This window comes from Ooceraea biroi, chromosome 2 (genome assembly GCF_003672135.1).
Source record: "Ooceraea biroi isolate clonal line C1 chromosome 2, Obir_v5.4, whole genome shotgun sequence".
Taxonomy (NCBI): domain Eukaryota; kingdom Metazoa; phylum Arthropoda; class Insecta; order Hymenoptera; family Formicidae; genus Ooceraea; species Ooceraea biroi.
Genome location: NC_039507.1, coordinates 15,084,315 through 15,109,826, shown reverse-complemented (window position 1 = coordinate 15,109,826; position 25,512 = coordinate 15,084,315). Strand labels below are relative to the sequence as shown.

Genomic DNA, 25,512 nt, shown 5'->3' with positions numbered 1-25,512 from the left:
CATTAATATTTCTATATATTAAACGTAAAAGATAACGTAATAAAAAGTATTGCAATAATCTTTTCAGTTCAATATAAGTTGTTGAAGAAAGAAAAGTGGATGGAAAAAGCAAAGCTGGTTGCTTGCGATTTCTCCGTTGTACAAAAGATTTGCACACAGATTTGGCTTCGTGATATTTTATTAGAATATTTTTCATATGAAGAGATGAAGATAAATATAGAAATGTCGAAGTAAAAATGGAAAGTCGTGTGGCATTATTACGTATAGTAATAGTTGTAACGTAGCAATAACAATATACATATAAGGTAGGCTATATATAGTAATATCACAATGCATGATTCACAATTTCATAAACGTCTAGAGAATAGAATATAAATCTAGAGATAGAGGATGCTTCTCATTGAATTGCCGCAGAGACGAACGGAGTGTATGTACGCGATATAAGACGTTAGAATAAAAAAAACTCCCCCCCCCCTGCCTCTTATCTTTACTTTGTTATACTTTCGCAAGATATACTCAAGATACATCGAATTGTAACAATTGTCGTCATTATTACGCAAAATTATTTAGATATAATAATCACCAGCCAATTATGATAGCAAATTAAATAACAAACGTAAACTAATGACCATTAAAACGCTGAGAAACACATTTTTCTTCAGATATCTTTTCTCGATGAAATTCTTCTTTTAAATATATAAAAAATATAAAAAATTACATAAAAACACCAAAAAATAAAATTATGTTTATTTGCGGTAATAATAATGACAATTGTACTATTTCTCACAAGTACTCGATTACGCGATTGATATGACATTTCTAGCTCCTCAGGCGATCGCAGTGTCTCGACGGCACGAAAAGCTGCGTTGAGAATAAATTATTATATGCTAACGTACTCGAAAAGTCTTACGAGCGACAGAATAAATCTAAGCGATACAAAAGGAATTCAGGATTTCGGACTGCGGAACACGCGGACCGTTCGTCATTGTGTGAATTCCGCGCAGTGGTCGATCTTGATCTGATCCCCGATGAAATATTCCCGATCGGAATTCGCGATTGTGCACTGTCGTTGAAGAACCGAAAGAAATCTCTACGTCTGAGATCATTTGCGAGAACTTTTTTGGATAAACTCGTTTCGGTTATTAAATTTCTTTCTACAATCGCATTTGCGCGCGTGATTGTACCGGCAAATTCGTGGAGCGAATGCATCAGTAAATATGCAAGTATCATTTTGATAAGTACATCACATTACGAATCAATGGCCGAAAAGTCAGTCAACATCAGCGTGCTTCGATAATTTATATTATTATATGTTTATTTTTCGCGAAATCGTAAAGGTGTCCATTCGATGATATGCAAATTTGAGATATATTTCCATATAATTTCATCTTCACTTCTCACCTTCTTTAGCATTTTCAAGAAACCGATGAAAGATAACCATTATTTTAATGTAAAAGCGATGAATATTATAATTTTGAACAAGTTGATTTTAATTATGTTGTACAAACAAAAGTACAGCTTTTAATATGCAAACGTTTATTTCGAGAGTAAATTTTACTAAAAAAGTTTTTACTTGATGCATTCGCTAAGTAATTTTTGCAAGAAATTCACGAGATTTCCATGCATTTACGTGAAACGGAAGCGAGTCTCTTAATGTACTTGTGATATCTCATTCATATTGTCGAAATAGTGAATGCTAATACTTCTGTTACTAATTTCTAACGAATTTACAATTAATATATCCTTATCAGAGATTTAATGATATTTTTTTCACGAAATGTAAAAGCGTTTTGTTAAGACATTTTATACATAACAAACATAATTCTGAAATATCACTTGAAAATGACATAATTAAATATCCAAAGCAGGACCGCTTGCTTCCGATTGTCACGTGTTCGTAGGTGTATACATAAATATGTGTGTATACATATATATGTAGATATATATAATATATATATATATATATTATATATATATATTTCTATTTTGGAAGAACAGATTTGTATATTGCGATAGCGCAAACGGACTTGGAGTGCCTTACCGAAGAAATACGATGTCCTATTTTCTTATAAAGAAACATTTGAAATTATTACAATTCTGTTGAATTTGGAATATGTTGCGATACATATTAAAATAAAAATACACATACATTGCACGAAAATACAGGAATTTTGTGTAATACATGTTTCATTAGTTGTTGAAACACTCTTGAAACAAGTTGGTTGAAACTCTCTTCGATATAAAATTGATACATATATATATATATATGTATGTATGTTTATATTCATATATTCATATTGGAAACTTATTAAAATCAACGAGAAATACTTTCAAAGATTTTCTCTTTAGATATGTTAATTGACCATTAATGACCAAAATTCTTTACCAATTTTTGCATTGATGTTTTTTGTTTCGCATTGCAATTAATTCTGAAACGTTGATAGAAAATTATATAACACAGTAATACAATATTAACAGAATTTACCACGATGAATAGATAAGAGATAATGGTACATATGAATATCGTTTATACCATAAATTTGCCAATAATTCTTCAAATTAGTCAAAAATAATAATAATAATTATATCACATTCTCTGATATTTTCAAACGAATTATTTTACTTTTTATTCTTTTTGTTTATTCATTTTGTAATATTTATTAATTTTTATCGCCTTGTCGGTAAGGCGCCCTGCAGGAAATTTAACGAGCACGAGACGCCAAGTGCTCAGATTGAAACTTAACTTAGACCTAAGAAGAGAGAGAAGGAACCGCTCGAAATTTCCCGTCGAATGAAATCAAGAAATAAGTGCGTTTCTCGATCGATCGACCCAATTTTCTTACGGGACATTTCGAGAACTTACAGACACTTTGTACGTCGAGTACGAAGGATCAATCGAGGAATCACGTCGCGAGGACGACGAACGAGAGATCGACGTAGAAAAAAGATTCAACCGACTTAATTAACAGCTTAGAACGTAAATGACAAGAATGGCCTCCCGTGGGAGACTTGGGAGACATCATGTCTCGCGCTATAATTCGATAAGACCAGAAATATGAGCTTAGTAAATGCAGTTTTCCAAGTTTGCAGTCGGCAGGAAAATGGATAAAACTGACGATTGTGTGCACATCTTGATCAATTTTGCAGAATGATACGTCAAAACTTGCTCTGCCAATAACTCTGAATAACTCTCCGAGTTATTCAGAATAAATTTTCAGAATTTTTAAATAATTTCTCTTGTTTCAGATCACTACTTTTGCCATTGAATCCATTAACGGCTAACATTGTATTTTCGGGACACAATTTTTATGATGACTAAAATTAAATAAGTATAATAAATAATATTCGTGTAAAACAATTTTAGGATCTAATGCATGCCGAATAAGGTCTATATAATAACAAAAATAATCTTGTATCGTCGTCGTTCATATAAAAATAAGAAATAAAACTAATCGGCTTTCGCAAGAAACGTTTGCACAATATAATTATGGCCTTTAATGGGTTAAAGTTTCTTCACGGAAAGTGGCATAGAAGATTCGCGGCGGTTCTACTTTCAGGCCACGAAACGACGAATCGAGCTTGCTTCCGAAGTTGAAAATGCTTCGTTGCTCTCTACGATTGTTGAACGACCGACATCGCCGTCTCGGTGATTGCCCGCCTATCGCTGCAGATGCTCGAAGACGTCGCCGTCTGTTCGGAAGGTGCGGCTGCAACGGTCGGTTGTCTCTGCTCCACGTGATCGAGAGTCTTTTCGATGGCTCGCAATCGCTTTTCTAGACTGGTAGTGCCCAAGATACCCACTTGTAGCTGCGGTCCCAATGGAAGGATCGCGATCAGCCACCATGCCCATGACGGACCGTCTGGCAAACGCGGCCAATCTTCCTCCGTGTCCGGCATACGTCCGAATACTCGCTGGATCTCAAATTTCTGTGAAGTTGGCACGGTGTCCCACCATCGTCGGCCTTTCGCTCGTACCTGTAATATATCGCAATAATGTGATGACAACAATTTGAAAGAAATATACTAGTGCATTCTATTATAATACAGAAGTTGAATTTTTCATCTTGTTTTTCTTTTTGGATAATTAAGATAACATTTATAATTTCGTTATTACACAGATGTGCAACGAGTGATATATTTATAAAATCGAGGAGTTAACATGCCTTCATATTTTAATGAAAAATGAATTTACGGTGCATTAAATAATTAATATTTTACAAATTCAGCACATATAATAGATTCTCTTGCGCTACCTTATCATGAAGCTCTAGAAGATTTAATAATTGATCCTCCTGTACGACGGTGTCCCTGAGAAATTCTATCTGTGCCGTGTCGTAACCATCTTTCTCCCCACCGGAAAGTACCCTAAATCTTCTACCACCGACCGTGCTGAGAATACTGCAGCCATCTTTCAGCAATACTCGATCCCGAATGTCCAGAACGGTGCCATACTCCGCGTATCTAGAACAGTCGCATTATTATTAGCAATAAGTATAGCTATGATATTGTATTATCTGCAAATAAGTTTTACGTAAATTATGGAAATATAAAAATTATATAAATAAAATAAAATATATTTTGATATTCTGCTTTATTTACATTATTTTATTTATATTATAATGAAAGTCAACCTTTTGGTGCCCGTTGCCTCCTTGTTCAGACACGCGGCAATGCCAAACTGGCGCATTCCGCTTTCCACGCATCTTCTGACCATTAGCCTGTACCTAGGCTCGTAGACGAAGAGAGGACAGGCGACGCAGGGAAAAGCGGTCGTGCAGATGAAGACGGCGATCTGTTCATTACCCAAAAGACCCAGTCCCTGGACCAGTTCGAGCTGATGACTCACCGCTCTGGAGGTATATTCCGCGGGCGCCACCGTTTTAAGCGCTCTCTCCACAAAGTCCGTCACGGTTTTCTGGCTGCTGGCTAAATACTGGAAGCAGAACAAGTAAACACTTTTTGAACAAATCTGTGAATTATACATTATATGTCGATGTAAATATTAAAAACATAAGAGAGGGAAAAGTGAGTTATTTCTCATGTATTATAATAATTGTTTCTCTATTCTGTATTCATGTCCATTCTTTCTATTTCATCATTAAACAAAGTTTTTCATTAAAATGGCACAGTAATGTAATTTGTTTGTTTTACCGTTGCTAATCGCATCCCCTGTAACAAAGAGAGCGTCGTCGCAGGAAAGATCTAGTCAAACGATCAAGCACGATTATCAGTATTGCAAAGATGGTACGAGGAAAGAAGGAGCGGTTCACCGCAAGCTGTGGTCTCGTCGTCATTAAATGTAATACACGTACAGACAATCGGTAATAACGCTACGAACGCGGAAGCTCACGACAATCGTCTCAAGAGACCGCAAACAATAATCATTTCAATCTGCGGGATCATCGTTAACCGCTAGGAAGCATTATGTCTCATTTGCGGACAGGTGTTGTTGCGCGGAACATCACGTCTATGTATTTCCTTGCCAAGTACTTCGAAATCAAGCTCGTGAGCAATTTGTTTAAGACACGAAGAACAAAAATGTTGAATGCATCACAGTCATGTAGCCAAGTTTGCTGTGTCCATCCAAGTTATTACTTATTTCCCATAAATATCGTGAAACTTGTGACAAATACTGAATTCCACAATTATTATAATTATTATTATAATTATTATAACACAAATATTTTAGTGATTACAATTTCGCAACAGTAAATTAATGCGCGCAGATAATGCAATCTTTCCTCTCGAATAGCTTTGAGGAGAAAAATTTGTTTAAACAAATTCGCTTACGTCGGCCAAAGATGTGACGCATAAAGGACAGGCCGAGGAATAATCCAGGCAGCGATCCAGGCACATCCAGCAGTACGTGTGACCGCACGGCGTCGTGACAGGTTTCCAGAGCAGACGGCAACACAAGATGCAATCCAATTCTCCAGCAGTGCCGCCCGAAAGGGGTGGCAACAGGATTTCGGCAGGTCTCGGCTCGACTCCTGCAAATGACGTCGTTAAAATATGTTTTTAGCAACATAAAACAAGCTATACCTAAAAACCTTACTTTTCAATTTCTCTATATGTTGGTAAACACGATCCAGATTTGCCTGTACCTTCGTGTTGATCTGCGGCAGGATGGATGATCGAAGTCTTCTATTTATGCTCTACGAAAAGAAAAAGCGGCAATGAAGGATAACGTTGAATGATTCCACGGAAAGACTAGGTCGGATTCAAGATACGTCGATAAATATAGTAGAAATAAAAATCGGACTTGAAATAAAGAAAAGATTCATAGATAATTTTTGACTAAACCCACTTGAGTGAACCCTTCTTCATCGCTGCTGTTGTCCTCGCAATCGGACCTGTTCAGGGCAAGTCGTCGACAACGCTTGGGATTCATTAGCTGATGATGGTTCCTCGTGCGCGACATCGCCTTCGTTAGGCTATATGGCGTGCGTGACGACAGGACATTCTGTCGACGTACTCCGGGCGACAGCACTCGATGCAGAACCTGCAGCACGTGTCCACGAACTTGGTAACTATACACCAACCGAATAAATTTGTACAGGCTGCCAAATTAGACCGGCAGAGACCAAGATAAATTGCTTATATTCCAAAGTATAATATAAATTTAAACAAGTATTCTATGTAAGTTCCGATAATTTTATATAACTGAATCATACCGTTTGTAGAGTTTGGCCAATTACGTATACTGAGATTTTATCTAAAATATGTATAACGTAAACGTGTGTACAAACGAGCGTTTTAACGCGTTAAAACGACTTTAGTGTTAATGTCTCGTCAAAAATGCAAACGCAAAGATTCATATTATCATGGTTACGAAACGCTATAACATGGAAAATTAATGGGGCTTGACAAACTGGACTTTTGGATGAAACTTTCGCCAGTGACGAGCGCCAACTTCATTGTTCTCTCAAGAACTCTGGCGGGTGGTATTACTTTCTTCTGACGCGTTCCATACACGTGATTCTTCTAGGATCGATACGGATCCAGCCAGCCGTTAAATCGGTGTGATTAGCGAGTGAGAAATAACGCGATTGCGTAATCCGCGGGACGTTTTCGGACGAGAAAAGTAAAAGTGCGCCTTCCGTAACGCTAACCCGCCTCGGTGGATTCAGAGGCACGGGAAAGAATGATTCCCCGATCTTACATAAGTAGCGGTGCAACTTGCGTCAATGATTCCGCCATCGGTCGCTCGCGCTTACATAATCGCCGTACGCTCGAAATTCAACGCACTCCTTTCTTTAAATTGTTTAACATCGCCACGGCTTCTCGCACGCACACACAACCGAAGCGCTGCAGATCGCTTCGCAGATTCTCACGTGTGACGCAATGTTACGAAAATCAACGGCGAGGAAACACAGTTGGAACGCGGATCAAAATGTGACGTGCGATATATAACTATATATTTATAATATACTTGATGCCGTAGCTCGGCTAAAAGTTTCCCGGTAAATTATATCCTTATAAATAATATCCTTCTTCGTACTTATATCTCGCAGTTTAATATTAGTTTAACAGTGGAAACAGTTATTTAAGAAACTTTCGCGCAATTACTTGAGCTATAATCGATCAATTTCAGTCACTTTCAATCAAAGATAAATTTTTTTGTCCTCTCACGGTGCTCATTCAGATATTTCCCGAAAGAAATATTGAAAGGAAATCCTCCACTGCGTTACCCGCAGCGGGACCGAAGGCGCAGCAAAGTGCTCGCGAGCATGAATGCGGAATGAAAAATTGAACCGATCAATACCGACCGAGCGAGATTTCCTCGAGAGGATGAATGAGAAATGTGCCGCCGCCGCGGTTAAAAAATTCGACGTAGAGGAGCTTCTCCGTGCATTATGCACGGGAGGATGGAAAACGCAGGGTGGCGTGCTGTAGTCGCGTGCGTCACACGGTGGATGATCGATACATCGACGCTGTCGCGAGCCGAGCGGAACAACACGTGGAAACGGCGCATCCGCTCGCGAGAGTGGCATCGGTTCGCACATTCGCTCGCTCGCGCGAATGTGGCTATCGTTGCCCCCGGCATACGGGTCACTCACCTGACGACTATCGTACCGAGTCATTAAGCTCTGCACGGCCGTAGCCGGCAGTGGTCGTGCCGGAAACGCGGCGGTGCGCGTTTCTTTTGTGTCGGCGCATGGATGCTCCGTGAATGAAGGAAAAAGATGCAACGGTCGCCTTGGTTTTCCTCAGTGCGGCGCACAGCGATATGGCGCGCGTTTCATCGTGATCGCAATCGCGTTGCGCGAGGGGAAACGCGTGAATTCCTTACTTATGGTCTGGCGATTAACGGTTCCTCTTATCGTCACGATCACGCGCTCTTGTTAGCGCGATGTTTGCGATGCCGCGCGCCGCACGAGCATGCGACTGAAGGGTTCGATCGTTCTCAGCGCGCGAATGCCCCATCATTTTTTATCATCGTGTGCCGGGGAACCTCTACTCGAAAAATAAAATTTAATTCTTTCGTTCACGGAAGTAATCGATTTTGTTTCGAATGCCTAACAATTCGAAAGTTAAGCGGACTCACAGATAGCAAAATTGACTGATATCGACAAGATTTAACTTGTGCTTTATTTCGAATATCTTGGGATTTTTAATTAATCTTGATCATTCGTAATTATCTTTATCTCAATTTATTGTTGTCACTTTGGATATTGTTTCCTCAGCTTTTGCGATAAACGGGAACATGATGAAAACGTACCTTGGTCAACTCGTAACGTACAGCTTGAGGATTTTTGTCGATGGCCACGCTGATGCAGAGAGCATAAAGCGCTTCTTCATGCCTTCCAAGCGCCGATAAAGCAATCCCTCTTCTGTAATGTCCCTGAAGATATAAAAGTAGGCTATCGTGAAAAATGTATAGTGAAATTTGAATGTCGTAGTAACGATTTAATAAGACTTTTTTGCGAAGCGGTAAGTTTACGATAAGAATTTGATTTCTTGTAAATGCAAATAATAAAATTAATTGATGTTCTTTCAATGATCATGAATCGATTATGCGAATGGATTGACCAAAATAATAATCAAATCATCGACTGAAATATTTCGTCCAATATTCTTTTAATCGAGAAATTAAAAGAATTACTCGAAATATTTGCATTTTGAATTAAGGTATTAACTATAAAGAGAAATAAAGTGGCTCGTTATTTGACGCTCATATGAAGATGTTGGTCCTCCGTTTTCTCACCTTGCCCCAGTCTGGCCGTAATCTAACTGCATGATCAGCGTCCGTGAGAGCGGCTAAAGGTCTATTCAACAGGAGCAAGACGTGAGCCCTGTTGCTAAGGTGGAGCGGACTATTCGGTGCTGAAACACGAGAGAAAACAAGCTCGTAAAGTGTCCATCGAATGGCGACTGGAGTTCCAGTGAGGGACATTTCAAAATTTGCTCTGTAAAAGTGAAAACGCAATTGCGGATAAGCTAATTCTATCTCATTTCCATGCATTCAAAAAAACTGAATGGATTTGACGTATAATGTATATAATGATTTATTCCATGAAATAATAACCGCAAAACAGCTCTTCTACGAAGCAACAATTCGACACAACGCAATCGTGCATTCCGATCATTTCTTTTACCCGCAAATTTGCACGTTTTTTTCTTTCTGATAACATGCGATAACACGAATGAATAACACGTGCACGCTCGTTGTACGTTATATTTGAATAGGTTGCGGCATTCAAGAGAGCATTGCGCCATTGACGCGCATTCTGCGTAAGAATGCACTCGTGAGCATAGTAGCGTATCGATTCCGAGCGATCTCGGCCTTTTTTCGCGATTAACAATCCGAGCTCGTTTAATTCCCCGCCTCGCAGACGTCGCAAAACGTCGAGTCCATTTACGAGTGGCGGCGAGGCGCAATTCATGGAAGCGGCCGCGCGGGCGCATCCTGGCATTGTGGGCAATGTCATTGCCTCCGCGGCTCCCTTACTTGGTCGGACACGAATTTCCGGTACGTCTATCAACACCGCGAATGCTAGTGGAGTGATGCCTCGTCGCGTTTCGTTGCGGTCCAGCGACCAATATCCATCTTGAGAATATGTTAATATTTCGGTGACAATTCGCGCATCGTTGCACCATCATGTCGCCATAATTCGAGATAATTCAATAATAATTCTGTAGATTATTATTGAAGGGAATGTCGAACACGGTATATGCCAGGCATGGTTCGATCGATCCCTATAAGCCGGCTTATGTAACTTGTTTTTGAACGTTACGATGATGTTCCGCGTTAATTCAAAGGGGTGATGTGCGAAGAAGCCTAGTCGCTGTCGCTGCACAGACATTGTCGCTTATACGTTGAAAGTAGCTTAAATCGAATCTTAAGAATCCCGTGAAATCAACGACCAATTGCGTGCACAACTCACTTAAATTCTTTAGTCGCACGTGTCACACCACTTGATATGATCGTGAAATCATCGTGTTAAACGTGATTTCTAACCCGAAGAGATAAGATGCTTCAGCATAACTTTATTTAACATGAAATCTACTGTATATTATAATACAATATTTCGCATTAATAAATTGAAATTGTATGTTATTTTACAATGTGTGATCGAGACAATGAGTTTTAATATCAAATTTATCTCTTCATTTCTGCTAGTCGGAATGCAGAATTCCATCGTTTTGCGTACAGAGTGTAGACGGAATTCATAGACGCAGATTAAAGATTGACCGCGTTTATACACATACTTTACAAGTTGCGAGTTTTACAAGCATAGTAACATAATTTATTATAGGACGTTTATCGAGAAATCGAGCGTTGTGCTTTCGATCGTGCGTCGATTACGTAAGCACGCGTGTGCGATTAAGTACGTTGCAAAGGAACGCAATGTTCCGCGTGAATTGCCAACTTGTAAGAAATACGTACAACGGGATATCGACGAACAAGTTCATTCATTAGCGCGATCGTTCTTCGAGCACGTCGTAAAAAGCGCTCTTCCCTGCCTGTGCGATCGAATGCCAAGGTTTGCGTTGATCGATCGCTTGCTCACCGCGGGCAATCGACCCGATCATGCTCGCTAAAACATGTGTTTCCTAACAATCCCCCTCTTTTAGACGATCCAATTTAAATCCTAATCGATCGCGTGACAAGTGTTCACGTTGATTAATTAATTGCATTTCTTTTGCCAGAGACGCAATCAAGACGCTTCATATTTCTCGAATGCTTGAATTCTTCAAGTATGCGAAGATAAGTATCCTTGCTTGCTGAAATTCTGAAGTCTCGAATACGTGAATTGAATGTAAAGTTCTCTTGCCTTTCCTGAGATCCATAATTCCATACATAGTGTTTTCTAAAGTTTAATCAATATTTTTGCAATTAGCAAATTTTTTCATTTCAATAATTTTGGAGATTTATCCTGCAGTTTCGTTGATCTTCGAGTTCTTCGAAGGTTAACGATTAAATTGTATAATCGCTGTAAATTCGCTATGAGATTACGATAAGATTGTACGGAAATGTATTTTCGATATCACTTTCCTTGAGTAAGATGTTCTTTCCAAAGAGAATAGCGTTTCGAATCTTGTATAAATAAAGTTCTGTTATACAGCGTGCTGCGTGGATAGTCGATACAGTGTGAAATTAAAGATAAACCGGTTTTCAATTTATAGATATGATGAGTAAACCTGGTTCACATTTGAGGTTTTTTTGAATATCATTTCAAATCGCTCTTTAGAAATGATCATTTTCATGTCACTTCAAATCTTTCTCTCATAACGCAAAGAGGACACGCGTGATGAAATCGCATAGCTTTGGTTAAAAGTGTGGATCGCGTTTAGTGAATTACGGTAAGCCCGACTAGTCAGCGTAGATACGTACAATAACAATAACAATTGCACAATCCTCTTTATCTTTAGATTGTCATGCTCTAATTTATTGCATAAGATTCTATTGTACACATATTTTTCTGGCTCGCCAGAGGAGAATTTTGCTTATGAGATATCCAAATTATTTCCAGAAGAAGCTGCATTTGCAAGTGTACAAAGGGGACTGAAAGAAATCCCGAAAATTAACATTAAAATCGGTCGGTCTGTCGGTTTTTATAGTAATGATCAAGCGGATTTTCGTCGTATTCGTGAGAGTCGCGAATCGCACAAAGGTGCATTGCTATACGCTGAAAGGTTCGATGCCGCGTGTGCATCCAGGCGCGACAGACGGCTGCTGACCTTCGTTGGAGAGAAGATGAGTGAGGGAAAAAGAGAGAGAGAGAGAGAGAGAGAGAGAGAGAGAGAGAGAGAGAGAGACAGAGAAGAAGAGAAGGATGACCGGTACCGAGTTCGAGAACCGAGTTAACGGAGCGTCATACGGAGGTATACTGTTGTCGAGCGCTCACGTGAGAACCGGAGCAAGAATTGCTGCAGCTGCATCCACTCGATCGCTGCACATGCGATCGAGCCTGCGAAGGCATTTGCGGGAATTGAAACCGCGACGACGCGTTGGAGGATCGCGGAGTTGCTGAGCTTCCATCGCATACTTTGTGAATGACGAAACAATTCTTCGCTATTCACTCACAGCAAATTTCACAATATGCGAGAATCTACTGGCGGATCACGAGAAACGAATCTGTGGTGTTAAGAGTCAAGCAGAGCTTGAGAATATTAATGGAAGTAAATCAAATTTACCGTAAAAATAAGACGTACACTTATGGTCATTTGAACGTGCCAAGTTTTCACCGAGGAAGGATTCGTATCAAACTCATTAGCGAAAATCAGTTCAATGACTGATAGGACGCAATCTATACACATTCGATCTATACACCACGAGAAACAAATTGAATTAAATTAATTCAAATCCACATTTTGCTAACTAACTCGATTAATCGACGAAAATCTATAGTAGAAACAATTACATATTTAATTGTTTTATTTGTTAGAGCACATTCCTCCTTTATTTACTCTATAGAAGACAGGACCATTGAATCTCTTTCACCTCTCGGAAATATAAATAATGCTTTCTTTCTGATCTTATCGAATGATTGCCGATCTTATCAAGAGATAGAGTCTAAAAGAGTAAGCCGATAGCTTAATCATTATCCTCGACATGTTAGTCCGTCCGGAGCCGCCTGCCCTTCGTCGTCGTCGCCTAATTTACAAGCGACAATAACGGAAACATTGCAACAGTCCTACCGAGTTGCGCGCGAAGCACGTTGCAACTGCATCCGGCCGGCCCGACCGTCGGCTGATCGCAAAGAGCGAAGCGAAAGGCGGGAAGCGAAGAAGCTCGAACGGTGTGTTGCACCACTGAGCGCGTCGCGCGTCGCGCGGGCTGAGCTGATGCAGCTGCAACGGCGGTCGACGCATCAGCTTCGTCGTCGTCCTCGTCGTCGTCGCCGTCGTCGTAGTTGTTGCAGCGGAATAGACGTCACCCGTGCCGACGCGGCGCGGTGCAAACAGCCACGCGTTACGTAAAGGTCGGTCACCCGGCGCGTACTACGCCATCGCGCCGCTGCCACCACCGCCGCGGCCGTCATTGTTGCTAGCATCGCTGATGCTGCTTGCCACGCGCAATTACCATCTTTATTTATGGGAACGCGATGCTGCGTTTTGCGCTTTTTTCAGGTCCTGAAGGAAAATTATCATTTTTATTCGCGTTGTGATTCGGAACGTAATGGAGCGTTACGGGATAACTATGGCGAATCATGAGATTTGAGCATTTATAGTTGCTCCGCACGATGGTACCAGTTATGTATATTTAGTGAAAGGGGGTTGTATCGATATAATAAAATAAAGTTTCAGTAAATATAATAGTAAATTCTTTTTAGTCTATTTGGAATTACTATTTTCTTGTCTAATGGAAAGATTGTAATAATATCTCTAATCTGCCTTCATAGAACAAAATCTTTCTTTTTATTACAATGTCACCATAGATTTCGTATCAGTTCATGTATTACGTCATGAACCTCGTATATCTCTATAACAAAAATGCAATATATAATGCTATAAGCTATAACTTTATCTATAAAGTTGATCCAACAAGGTATCTGTGGTCAAAATAACAAGATATTTATAAAACAATCTTTGGAGACTGCTATATATCACACATGTGAAACCGTGCAAGAATCTCGGCGTACAAACGAGAGGAGCCCAACCTCGAAATATATTTTACATTGATTGTGTGTGAGCCATTAGATCAACCGTAGACGTGGAGATGCTCCATTTGAGTCATCCAACGAACATAATGATGATCCAGCGGCGAGCGAGATGCACAATGTATCAGTAGTGTGTGACACCTCGTTATCTATGTGTGTGGGGGCGGGGGGGGGGGGGGGATCATAGACTTACATATATCTCGCCTTTCTATTCTGGCAACGATCAATAATGCTCCACGTGTCCTACGTGACGGAGCGAATGTACGCCGTGACTCCTCTTGGCATCATCTCCCAAATAATTCGCAGGTATTTCTCTTGGACACCTCTCCTTGCATCATTCGCATTGATCGACTTGCATTAATTGATGTATTATATAAACCTGTCAGTATATATATATATATATATTATTGATGATTATTGATGACGACGATAAATATACGATGATAAAAATTCTGTCATTTATTTTTCTACAAATTTTGTTCATCGTTGGGTCGAATTGATCTCTTTTTCATAATTTATTTCTTGTTTGGATCATTATATCGTCACGATACACGAACATATTACATATTCTTTGACCAAGTAAACTCATTGAATAAATTCGTTGTTTTAATAAATGTTTAATAAATTTATATATGTTTGATTAATTATTTCGCTCGAATTACGAAAATGAAGACACTATTTTATTATCAGCATTTATTGTAAGCAAGAGAGATCTCTCTTGTAACTTGTACGTACAAATATACATATAAATATCATGATATTTATGAAGAATTTCTATTTCTATTCTAAGTTTTGTAACGATTGTAATTTTGAAAGTTTACAATAAAAATTTCATCGGATCCATGTTGCATATCATAGAAGGGATACCTTGTTCACCAAGAATAATTTTACGAAATTTGGTTGCTCGAAATAACTCGAATACTCGATCCAGTGAGCAGTTCCAGCCGAGTTATGTAAGAACGAAATGATTTCTGGCGGTATCACGGCGGGTCGCCAAACTTATTTAATTTAATATATAGAATGTTCGAAGAAACTCTGTTACAATTCTGGAAAGGAGTTACTTAAACAATAAACAACTCAAGTGAAAAAAATCGTAAATCACGTAGCTTGTTGTATAATTATTATTAAGGTCAGAGCCCGTTATTTCTCAAATCATTGCGTTGTGACTTTATTGCTGCATTGTTGTATTTTATGGTTGCTGTCACATAAAAGAAATTTTATTAGGTTTGCTAATTGGTTGGTCTATATGGTTGGTATACATCATAGTACGTGTACTAGAAAGGCGAATAAATGGAGTCTAAATAGAAAACAGATAACTAAGAAAAGGAAAGATACCGTGTGGGAGATTACGATCATTTTGATCACGTAATTTCTTGAACGAGAGCACGGAAATCATTGTTTATCGCCGACACGTTTCACCGACGTGTCGAGCGCATTGTAAACGGTAATATTATGTAACGGCAGTTACATATATCTATAATAGACGTCGGCGATGTATATAATAGACGTAGACTCGTCCTCGTCGGACGCCTACTGTTTCCTCGATAAATTCGATATCCGTTTTCGTTACGAACGATGATTGCAATTTGCAGTCGCTGCAACGAGCTGCAGTAGTTGATCAGAAATGCAATAAGTGTATATGTAAGTGTGTATGTGTATAAAAAATGCAAGATAATTTTATATAATAATAGTAATAATACTTTTAATACTATATTATGCTTGTTGAAAAGATACATAATTCTCTGTTAAAAAATCCAGTCAAACAAAATATGTTCTTAAAAATTAATTTTGTCACAGTATATATTTTATTTCTTCTGATAAATATTTTGCAATGTCTGAAAAATTATTGTGCACTTACGTGGTAGTACCACACATTTGCATCGCACGAGAATTTCTGTTCTACATTTGCTCTACGTGCAATTACTATCGGGAATTATCTCTGGAAAGTGTCTCGACTTTCTCTCGACTGCAGAAAGCGCCTTTCGTTCTTCGACATGCGATAGTAATGGCAACCTTCATCCGTGGCTTCGCGCATAGTCAAGGTGCTTTTTCATGGTCAAGTACCACCGGTGATACTTCCGCTCGATCGAGTTTCCCGGCTATTTCTCCGCGACCTACTCTCTCTCAACATTCACGATATACTTTTCCATTTTCTCCTAGCCTCGTTTCGAGACCTTTGATTTGCAATAATAGATAGATAATGACTTGGTGCAAAAATTACGACAGCATATCTGCATCGTATTATACAATTATGGCGGTAATGTAGCTAGAAGATTGAAGAATAATCAGACATTCTCTCTCTCTCGGTGATTCTGCTGTAAATTGCTGAAAATGCAGCAACGCATCACAATGCAGATAAGATTTCGATATAATCGATGCAGGAGATTAGAGCAATGCTAGTCGTTAGACGACAGTCGTGGTACATATAACATACCAATAATAAACTCGAGAAGTTCTTGGACATCGATAACGTTTCAGGGAAATGCAATACAGCGATGTAGATGACTGTATCAATGCATGATCGTGCTGAGATAAAATCGAAATAAAACGCAGCGCGTTTAACGAGTGCAATCAAATTTATATAATTTTACGGCATTCAATGATTTTGTGGTCTCGCTGTTGACGCTATCCGTAATTACTCCGACTCTTATTAGGAAAGCTCGATTAGCCGTTCCTAATCATCGGTGCGTATCCACAAAATTGTTAGAGCCGCGTAGCTCAATAATATCGATGGGTCGACACTCGGGATCGATCAATCAATTTCGTTGGGACGGGCAAAAGCCGGCAGCACTGTCTACGATTATGCCTAGCGCGCTAGTCCTTACATAACGCTTTTTATTATGTAATTGACAGAAACACCGACCCTGCGCGCACGCGCGCCGACGAAAGTCTCGTATCGAGAAAAATCTCTGAAATACACGAATCTCCGACGGATTCGAGCGCGACCACGCGTGATCGTGATGGATTTTAATTGCATGTCTTTTGCAAAAGGAAACAGATCAAGCGCTCGCATTTCTAACTCAACCTTTATTGACAGACATACGTAACTTTCTTCCCGTTTTGTGAACGTTTTGTTGGTTTTTAGCTGGAACTTGCCCTACTTAGTAAGCGAATATAATAATTGCCAACAATCATAATACCGTCGTAGATACAATATTTATATAAAAATTATATCATACATGTTATATAATATATAGGTAAGTTTCGCCGCTAAATTACATCCGCAAGGCTATTTTTGTCCTATCAAGCTGCTATTGTTTCAACATGTTTGCCGAAGCTCTCGGGAACTCGAAGAGTCCCGTACTTGCCGTACGTATCTACCTACGCGACTCGCTCCTCGTTAGATAATGTAACGATGGCCGGGACTCTGCGCGCGCGGTGTCAACGTAACCATTTATATAAATCTATCGTTACGCAATCGGTCGGCCAATCTCCGCGGGCAGATAGATTCGGCCGAGCCGGCTCGTTACGATGCGCGGGCGCGGCTCGATCGCGGTACCGTTATTATTAGGGGTGTCATTTAGTTTTGAGGGTTATTTTTGCTCAAAAACGCATGTATTTAAATATGATAATGAATGAATACCTTAATCCAAATATTTTCCTTCGTTTTCTATCACTTTTTCCCATCTTTCTGGCAAGAGATCGATTCCACCACGATAAAATCACTCTTCTTTTCAGTTGATCCATTCGTCGACGAATTTTCGCACTTCTTCGAAATTATCAAAGTGTGTATCCTCTAAAGCGTGTTGCATCCACCGGAACAAATAATAATCGCATGGAGCAATGTCCGGAGAAGACTTGCCATTCAAGCTCTAACAGTGTTTCTTTCACTGATAACGCAACGTCAGGTCGAGCGTTGTCACGAATAAGAATCACTTTCCGTCGTTTACTCGCAATTGCTGGTCGTTTTTCGTCCAATGCTCGCTTCAACTTGTACAATTGGTGTCGATAACGATCAGCCGTGACAGTCTCGTGCGGATTTAACAGCTCATAGTACACTATTACTTTTGAACCGTGAATATTGCGTCTCGGAGTGGATGTTGATGGTTCGCCTGGATCCACCCATGATTTTCTGCCTTTCGGATTATCAAAATAGATGCACTTTTCATCCCCAGTAACAATCCGAGACAAAAGACTCTTCTTTTTTTGTCTGGCGATCAACGAAATGCAAATGTTCGAATGGCACTTTCCGATAATTCATGTCGAATCCATTTGCCTTCTTTCTGAATTTTTCCCATTTCATGTAAATGTTTGATAACTGTTGTACGATCAACATTTAATGCTCTGGCAAGTTCTGAAGTGGATCGTGTTGGATTTTCGTGCAATAATGCTTGCAAATCTGCATTTTCCCGTTGTCCCGAGCGTTCTTTGTCCTTCACATCAGTATGACCACTTTTAAAGCGTCTAAACCAGTATTCACGCGTCTTAATTGATGGTGATGGCGATAACGCTACTAAATGTCATGGATAATGTCAACACCGTAAGAAAGAACAGTTATCGGAAAGAGCTATTGGAACAAACTGACACTACAGCCATCTGTTGCAAAACCCTCAAAACTAAATCACACTCCTAATATAATATCATCACGATATTTCACATCGATCAGTAATCGGTACCTAACAGATATCGGCGCTCGGATATTGTAGCTTCTGTATTTCAGACATTTCGTTGTCTCTTTTTCTCTCTCACTCTCTTTCTACAATGTTGCAATATCCGTATCGATTACGTATTATCGCGCTTCTCTATGGAAACAACATTTTTGCTATTTGCTGTCGAGACATAATATTGATCGGAGATTTAATATTTGAGTTTCAGCGTGTACAATAGTTAATATTCTCAAATTCTGGGAGTTGATTTCAGAGAGAACTATCAACCCTATTTGCGTGTGAAAATCGTGATATCATTAACACTTTAATGGCAAGAAACGGTACCAAAAAGTCATATTACTTTTTTTGATGCAAGGTGAAGCACGCGCACACACTTCATCTTGATACTCTACGTTTGTTTTTTGTTCAAAAGAGCCGATATTTATTGTGTTTTCCGATTTAAGCCGTGGATAACGAGACATTCGAAAGCGTGTGGGCGGTATATTGTGACCATATCGGTATTGCGTAGTCATGTATGTATACGTGTGCTACAGCAGATTGGCTTTACTTTATCGTACGTGTGGGATCGCCGCCTTCGCTCTCGCGACACGGCATGCTTCGTACGGTATGCCGCGTTAATGGATGCTCCATTGCATGTACGAGATACAATCATGAATATTATTATATATAATTACATATAATAACATGTAGTTCATAATTACACATAATTAGGTATATAATTCTACATATATAATTATAGAGAGAATATCGTTTTTTGATATATATATATATATATATACACGTTATTTGAAACTCAACAGGGTTAGGATAATTTTCATGGGGATTCCCTCGAAATTTGAATTTTAATAACACAGGAATATCCCAACACCATACGTGTATTTTTAACGCGCACACGTGCAGCCGTCCGCCTCCCTTGGAATCTGTGCAACCTCAAACTCGAATAACGGGGAAACCTTCTCGAGCTGAGCTCTGCGACATGCCTCTCCCATCTTTCCAACTGCAAGAGGAAACGACTTCGAGGCATGCACCACCGAAAATAAATCGGGGTCCCCGATGGCGCGTGGAACCGGTCCGACGCTGTGCGTCGCGACGCACCGTGTCGAGCATACGCGACGTCGCCGTCGGCACATGGCGGATCGCCAGGAGAACGGAAAGTTTACATAACAGAGGAGTTTGACAGTACACCGGACACGTGACCGTCGGCCTCCTCTATCTTATCTCGACAAATACGCTCGCCCGGCCGGCCGGCACGCCGATCGTGGTGTTGTATGTGCATGTCGCTCTTATTATTCCCTTTTACGTAACCGGCGGTCGCACGGTATCGACCGGCCATCCCGGGCTCTGGGCGTTTCCCGCCAACTTGGTCCGCGCGGCTTCCGCCGCCGATAGCCTCCAGCTTCCGGATCCTGCGGCGACCGAGATAAGATAGTTAATTGTACCGGACGAGCACTCACATTTCCTGATTCTTCGAGTGTCAGGGTGTAAATTGTATCTGTGTAACATGTCGGTTGCGATCTTGCGAGCAAGCACTGATTTTTGTTGGGCTCACGGAGAGCATTTTACAACTCATACGAGAGAAAGTCGTATTTATGCAAAGCTTGCAATATTCGACAGAGAAGTCTGTTGATTTAATACCGAGTGTGTAATCATTAAACACTGTGTTGCGTTGTAGATATATAATACTTTGAGAATCCTGTATTATATTACATACAAGGTGTTAAAAAAATGTATTCCTTTAATAATATTTTACCCACTGATAGTTCTAATCAATATAGGTCCGCAAATGAACCATTTCAGAGACAGAGTCGATTTTGTACTTTAATGAATAAACTGGATTGTCAGACTTTTCATTAAAGTGTTAAATCAGCACTTTACCTATATTATTTATGTTTCAATAAAAAAACATAATAAAAAGTCTAATAATCCAGACATTTCACAGACTGTATGCGTTATGTTCTAGAAACATATATCGTAGGAATCTCTTTACATTATTCCAAAACTTATAATTTTAGATATTATAATATACAATATATTTTTCATCTATTTTTTGAATACTGCTAGACATGCCAGACTGCTAGACTCGACAGACGTCTTTCCATCTTCTAGAAAGCGGCTAAAATTGTGAAAGACTGACAGTATGGTATGGTATGGGACAGATTCTCTGGTCGACAGAATAGATATCGGGAACGAGACGTATATTACGTAAATGCGGTACGCGGTTCATAAGAGCTGCGCTCGTAATTTGGCACGTGTGGGATAGAGCTGTTACGATGTGAAGCACGCCGTTTTGCGCGGCGCATAAATTACACAACGAGCTTACGTGGAGGAATCACGTGTACGAGAGCGAATGTCCCGCTCGTCAGTGCAAGGTACTTTGCCGCACGCGATTAGGTGGAAGATCCTTAATGATCATCATCGTCATTGGCGGCTGTTGGTGCGCGGTGTGTGCATTACGCTGGAGCATTCGCTGTTGATTAGCTGAAATATGCGCAGCACGAGAGATCCCAGCGCACTCCCGCAATCTAACGTAATCTCGACGGGCACACAAGTCCTTAGCAGATATAATAAGCATCTATATAAGACCGATATTTTTATTGTGTTACAATTGTCCTTGTCAGTGCTTTATACTCAACATGTCTGATTTCGTATTTTAAATCGCCTAACAATAAACTGGACTAACTTATTGTTAGATTCGGTAACATGGATTGAGTTGCTGGGTACAACTTGGATCGAGTTTCCTCAGATTTACAAATTTTACGTAACGCTACATTTCTCTCATTGTTATATAATAATAAATACTAACGTAGAAAAAATTAATCTCTGTTTTAAAGTATATTATACTAGTATGTTGTAACTATTGTCTCTGAAAAATAAAAGAAAAAAGAAAAGAGACTACTTTGAATAATTCCGGTTCCCATGACAATCTGTTACGACACATTAAATATAGATACATTAAATATAGAAGAATGCACGTATGCAGAAAAAGATGCGAGTCGCCAGAGGAAAAGATAAGCTGTCTATTGCTGCGACTCAATTTCCATTTGCGTTTTGCGGATTCGGACGCTTTATCAATGTCGAGAAATGCTGCGAGCATGCCCGATCTTTTCTTTCACAACGTCATTCTGCATTGCGTTTATGTATGTTTGATTAGCGTTTCCTAGGTTTCGGCACATTACGCCTGCAACTACTCTACGATTTAAACAATTCTCACGGATACCATGCTCATGATCTTCAGCAACACGTTCTAGCTCCTCTTTCTTTTTTCTTTTGGAATGAAACATAATATATTTGATCTATCACATTTTATCAAACTGTCAATGTAATTCACATGTCTGATTCAATCAGAATGAAGGAAAGTGATTTTTTCAGCGTTTCTTAAACGTTTTTGAGAGCGCGTCCTCTCTCACCCTCGATTAAGGACTAAACGATGAATCACTAATCGACGCGCGCGCGTGCAACCCGGCGAGTGCGTAAGAGCGAATCTCGCGAGCGCCTTACGTAATTTGGTCGTCGCAACGCGGAGTGTGGGCGCAATACGCGTCGTGGAATCCGGCTTGAGATCCGGATCGATCGGCATAGTCGTTCGCTCACTCGCGACGTGGATTTCCTATTTAGCGTCGGAATCGTCCGAATTTCTGTCGTTCCGTACCAGACGTCATCAATCGCCGGATTGCCTCGGGTGACTCACAGTCGGCAGACCATTCATCGCGAGAGTCGGATTTAGTCGTTGGATCATTCACGCTCTAATGTATTCATATTGTTCTTGGATCGTGATCTAGATGATTATGATACTCGCATCTAGAATGGATTTCGCATTGCTGCCAGCAATAATAATATGATCGATTCATGGTTTTTCGAATAACTGAGAGGATTGTTCCCAAAATGAGGGATGTCGAGTCTCGATGAAAAATGAAACTGCGATGCTTTGAATACGTTGCAAATAATCTCTCTGCATCTAGATATCGATAAATCTGAAATAGGTCGTTCATATCCACGAGTTACATACATGCATAATTTGAAGCTAATCATAATTTTTTTATTACGTCTTAGCCGAGAAAACAAGCTGTTTAGCATATATATATATTTGGTCTAGATTCTCTGCGAATTCTCTGACGACGTGTCAAATAATTTAGATAATCAATCGATGGAAATGAGTTTCGGGATGATTCGTGCAGTTATACACGGTACATATTGTCATAGCAATAAAACTCTAAATCGAGATCTTGTATCACGAGGCTGAAGCAGCATTATCGATTAAAGACATCCGTTATCGTAATGCGACTGCAAAACGCTGGAGCATTAGTGATATCTTAAATTTTAAGTGAAAATGTTCAATGACGGAAGATGTTACATTACATTAAATATTATATCAAATCTTCGTTATATTCTATTCGTATTTAATCAATTTCTTATCGTTATGTAATTCACGTAACTGAAACTTGTGTGTATGTTTTATCATGATTACAGTTTAACTGTAATTCGTATTCGTCTAATACGGCCCACAGTGCAAAAGATGCTTTCAGTTAATACATCGCGTAAGCCAGTATTACGCCTCCCGCGAAGCGGCCTGTAATCAGGCTCAATTAGAAAATACGTAAGAGTTCAAGCAGCTAAATCAATTTAAGCACCCTGCATTGATAGAAGCAACCTCGTGAGATCGCCTGTATGGTTGTCGATGGTTATTCCGTTCATGGAACTTTCAGCTGTCCGCAAGGACCGGAACTACGATATCTATTTACGTGTCTGAATCGGATCCGTTTCGAATGAGATTCTCCCATTACATAAATATGTATACACACACACACACACACACACACACACACACACACACACACACACACACACACACACACAAAATTTGTTAGGCATTTATGTTCCAAAATGTTACCCCAAACTTGAAAAGTCATGTGTGTATAACTTCTAAAATTGAAATAATTAAGAAATTCATATAAATTTTTATTGGGATTCTGAAACTTAATGATAAAACTAACATATCTACAAAAATCTAGAAAAAGCAATCTAGAAAAGCAATATATATAAATTAATTAATTTTACTCATTTTCGATATGTTTGCCTCTCACATGCGACAATTTTCCAACAACATGCTAAGGCACTGGAATTCTTAGGTCTCCAGATCGATGCAGATCTTCATTCACATAGATTATCATTGCAGTATGAGAATCTGACGATACGCGACGCGATTCGGCTACAACTAGCACACTTACTGTTCTCGCGTTTTCGCGCGAGTCCGCGCCACCCTCGAACGCGAGGAAAGTGGCGCGTGTGGACGGTCGCTCCGTCGTCGCCTTGACACAAATTGACTGTGCCTGCGACGGATTAATTTCGCTCCGCGGTAATTGCACAACCGAAACGCTCTCGCGGATTTGCAAGAGCCGCGAGCTCGCTCGGGCGTGACGCCGTTATTATATATCGATCGCGTAACTCATGCGATTCGCGGGCAAAAGCCGTGGGAGAGTCGACGCGAATCCGCTGTACGCGTACTCGAAAAAAGATCGATAATTGCGCATAAAAAGTGTCTCGGCAAATACATGAAGACCAAATGTCGTGGGAGAGATTGCAAACGAGACGAGAGGTTAAAGAATGCAATAAAGAAGCTCATTAACATTACGCTCATTGCGTTACCAGTCTGCCAAGACGAGTAATATTTATTAGGATTCGCCGATAAAAAATAAACGCTGATACATGCTGGTTATTTCAAGACGGAGTTAAATGAGGATAAATATGGTTTTTAGATTTTATCTTTCTTTAATGACATATTAATAAAGGCTATAAAAAAACGTAACTATTGGAGACATTTGATTAACAGATTTTAATCAAACTCATTAAATATTTATAATAGTTGTACAAGAAATTCATTAGCGGTACTTTCAAATTATAACTCCATCAAGGAGACGAATTGATTAACAACGATTAAGGAGACGGGTAATTTTATAAATTGGAACAGACATTTGCGCTAACTTATGACTTGAAAAAGTTGTGGCAGTTATTAATAAAGTTATAGCGTTATTGAGTTCTATTTATTTTCCCATTTCGATTGCAAAAGATCATTAAATGAGATAGCATTTCAAGCTTTTAGAGATAGAGATCTCATGGCCTTTACTTGACGATAATTAAAGGATAAATAAAGGATAAAAAATAAAGGAGACTTGAATGATAAATAGAAAATTAGCAAATGCAATTTGTCTCAGTAATACAACGATTTCAATGTGAAGTTACATAGATCAGTTATACGCAAGAGAAACCTAGTAACCTACATTTGGTCATTTTCTAGTACAGAGAACTAATATTTGAAGAGAGAAATCAAATAAAATGTTGCAAATGAAATTTTCTCACTTAAATGTTTAGTGAAACACACACTTATATCTTGTTTTTCGTAGTCCGTTCTTTACTTTGCGCTTTCCGCTGATTTTCAACAACAATTCATTGTCGATTAACGTTGTTTAGCAGTAAACATTTCACACGTGATTTATGATTCCGGCTTGACGTAAAGTACAATGGCACCGAATAAAAAGAGTCGAATTTCGATTGATGGATGAACGGGATCGGAGAGGAATCGAGGTCGCGACCCACTTTCGTCGACGGAATCCGTGCAATCGTCGTAAAAGCCGCCGATTTCTTTTCTGTAATTAGTCACCCGCGATGGTACTTCTCAAATTTAAAAATAGCTTTCTCTCGTCTCGTCGCGACGATCGACATTTCGAATATCAATATCTCGCTTGCTTACGCACTTGCAACGACGCGAGCTTCTGCACTGCATTAATCTTTTACTACATGGC

The 25,512-nt window shown here is 39.6% G+C and overlaps 1 protein-coding gene across 1 annotated transcript in view; it reads right to left on the bottom strand.

The window, feature by feature from the left end:
• Positions 1-165: 165 nt before the first annotated feature.
• The window catches only part of LOC105280050 (LON peptidase N-terminal domain and RING finger protein 3), a 37,584-nt gene continuing 12,237 nt past the window's right edge, over positions 166-25,512 (bottom strand). Inside the window, exons 2-9 of the mRNA XM_011340225.3 lie at positions 9,209-9,327; positions 8,723-8,845; positions 6,308-6,502; positions 6,056-6,155; positions 5,791-5,990; positions 4,632-4,933; positions 4,254-4,461; positions 166-3,975 (exon numbers count right to left, since the gene is read on the bottom strand). Coding sequence (XP_011338527.2) covers positions 3,613-3,975; positions 4,254-4,461; positions 4,632-4,933; positions 5,791-5,990; positions 6,056-6,155; positions 6,308-6,502; positions 8,723-8,845; positions 9,209-9,327 — 1,610 coding nt within the window. The 3' untranslated portion in view covers positions 166-3,612. The remainder of the gene's footprint in view (positions 3,976-4,253; positions 4,462-4,631; positions 4,934-5,790; positions 5,991-6,055; positions 6,156-6,307; positions 6,503-8,722; positions 8,846-9,208; positions 9,328-25,512) is intronic.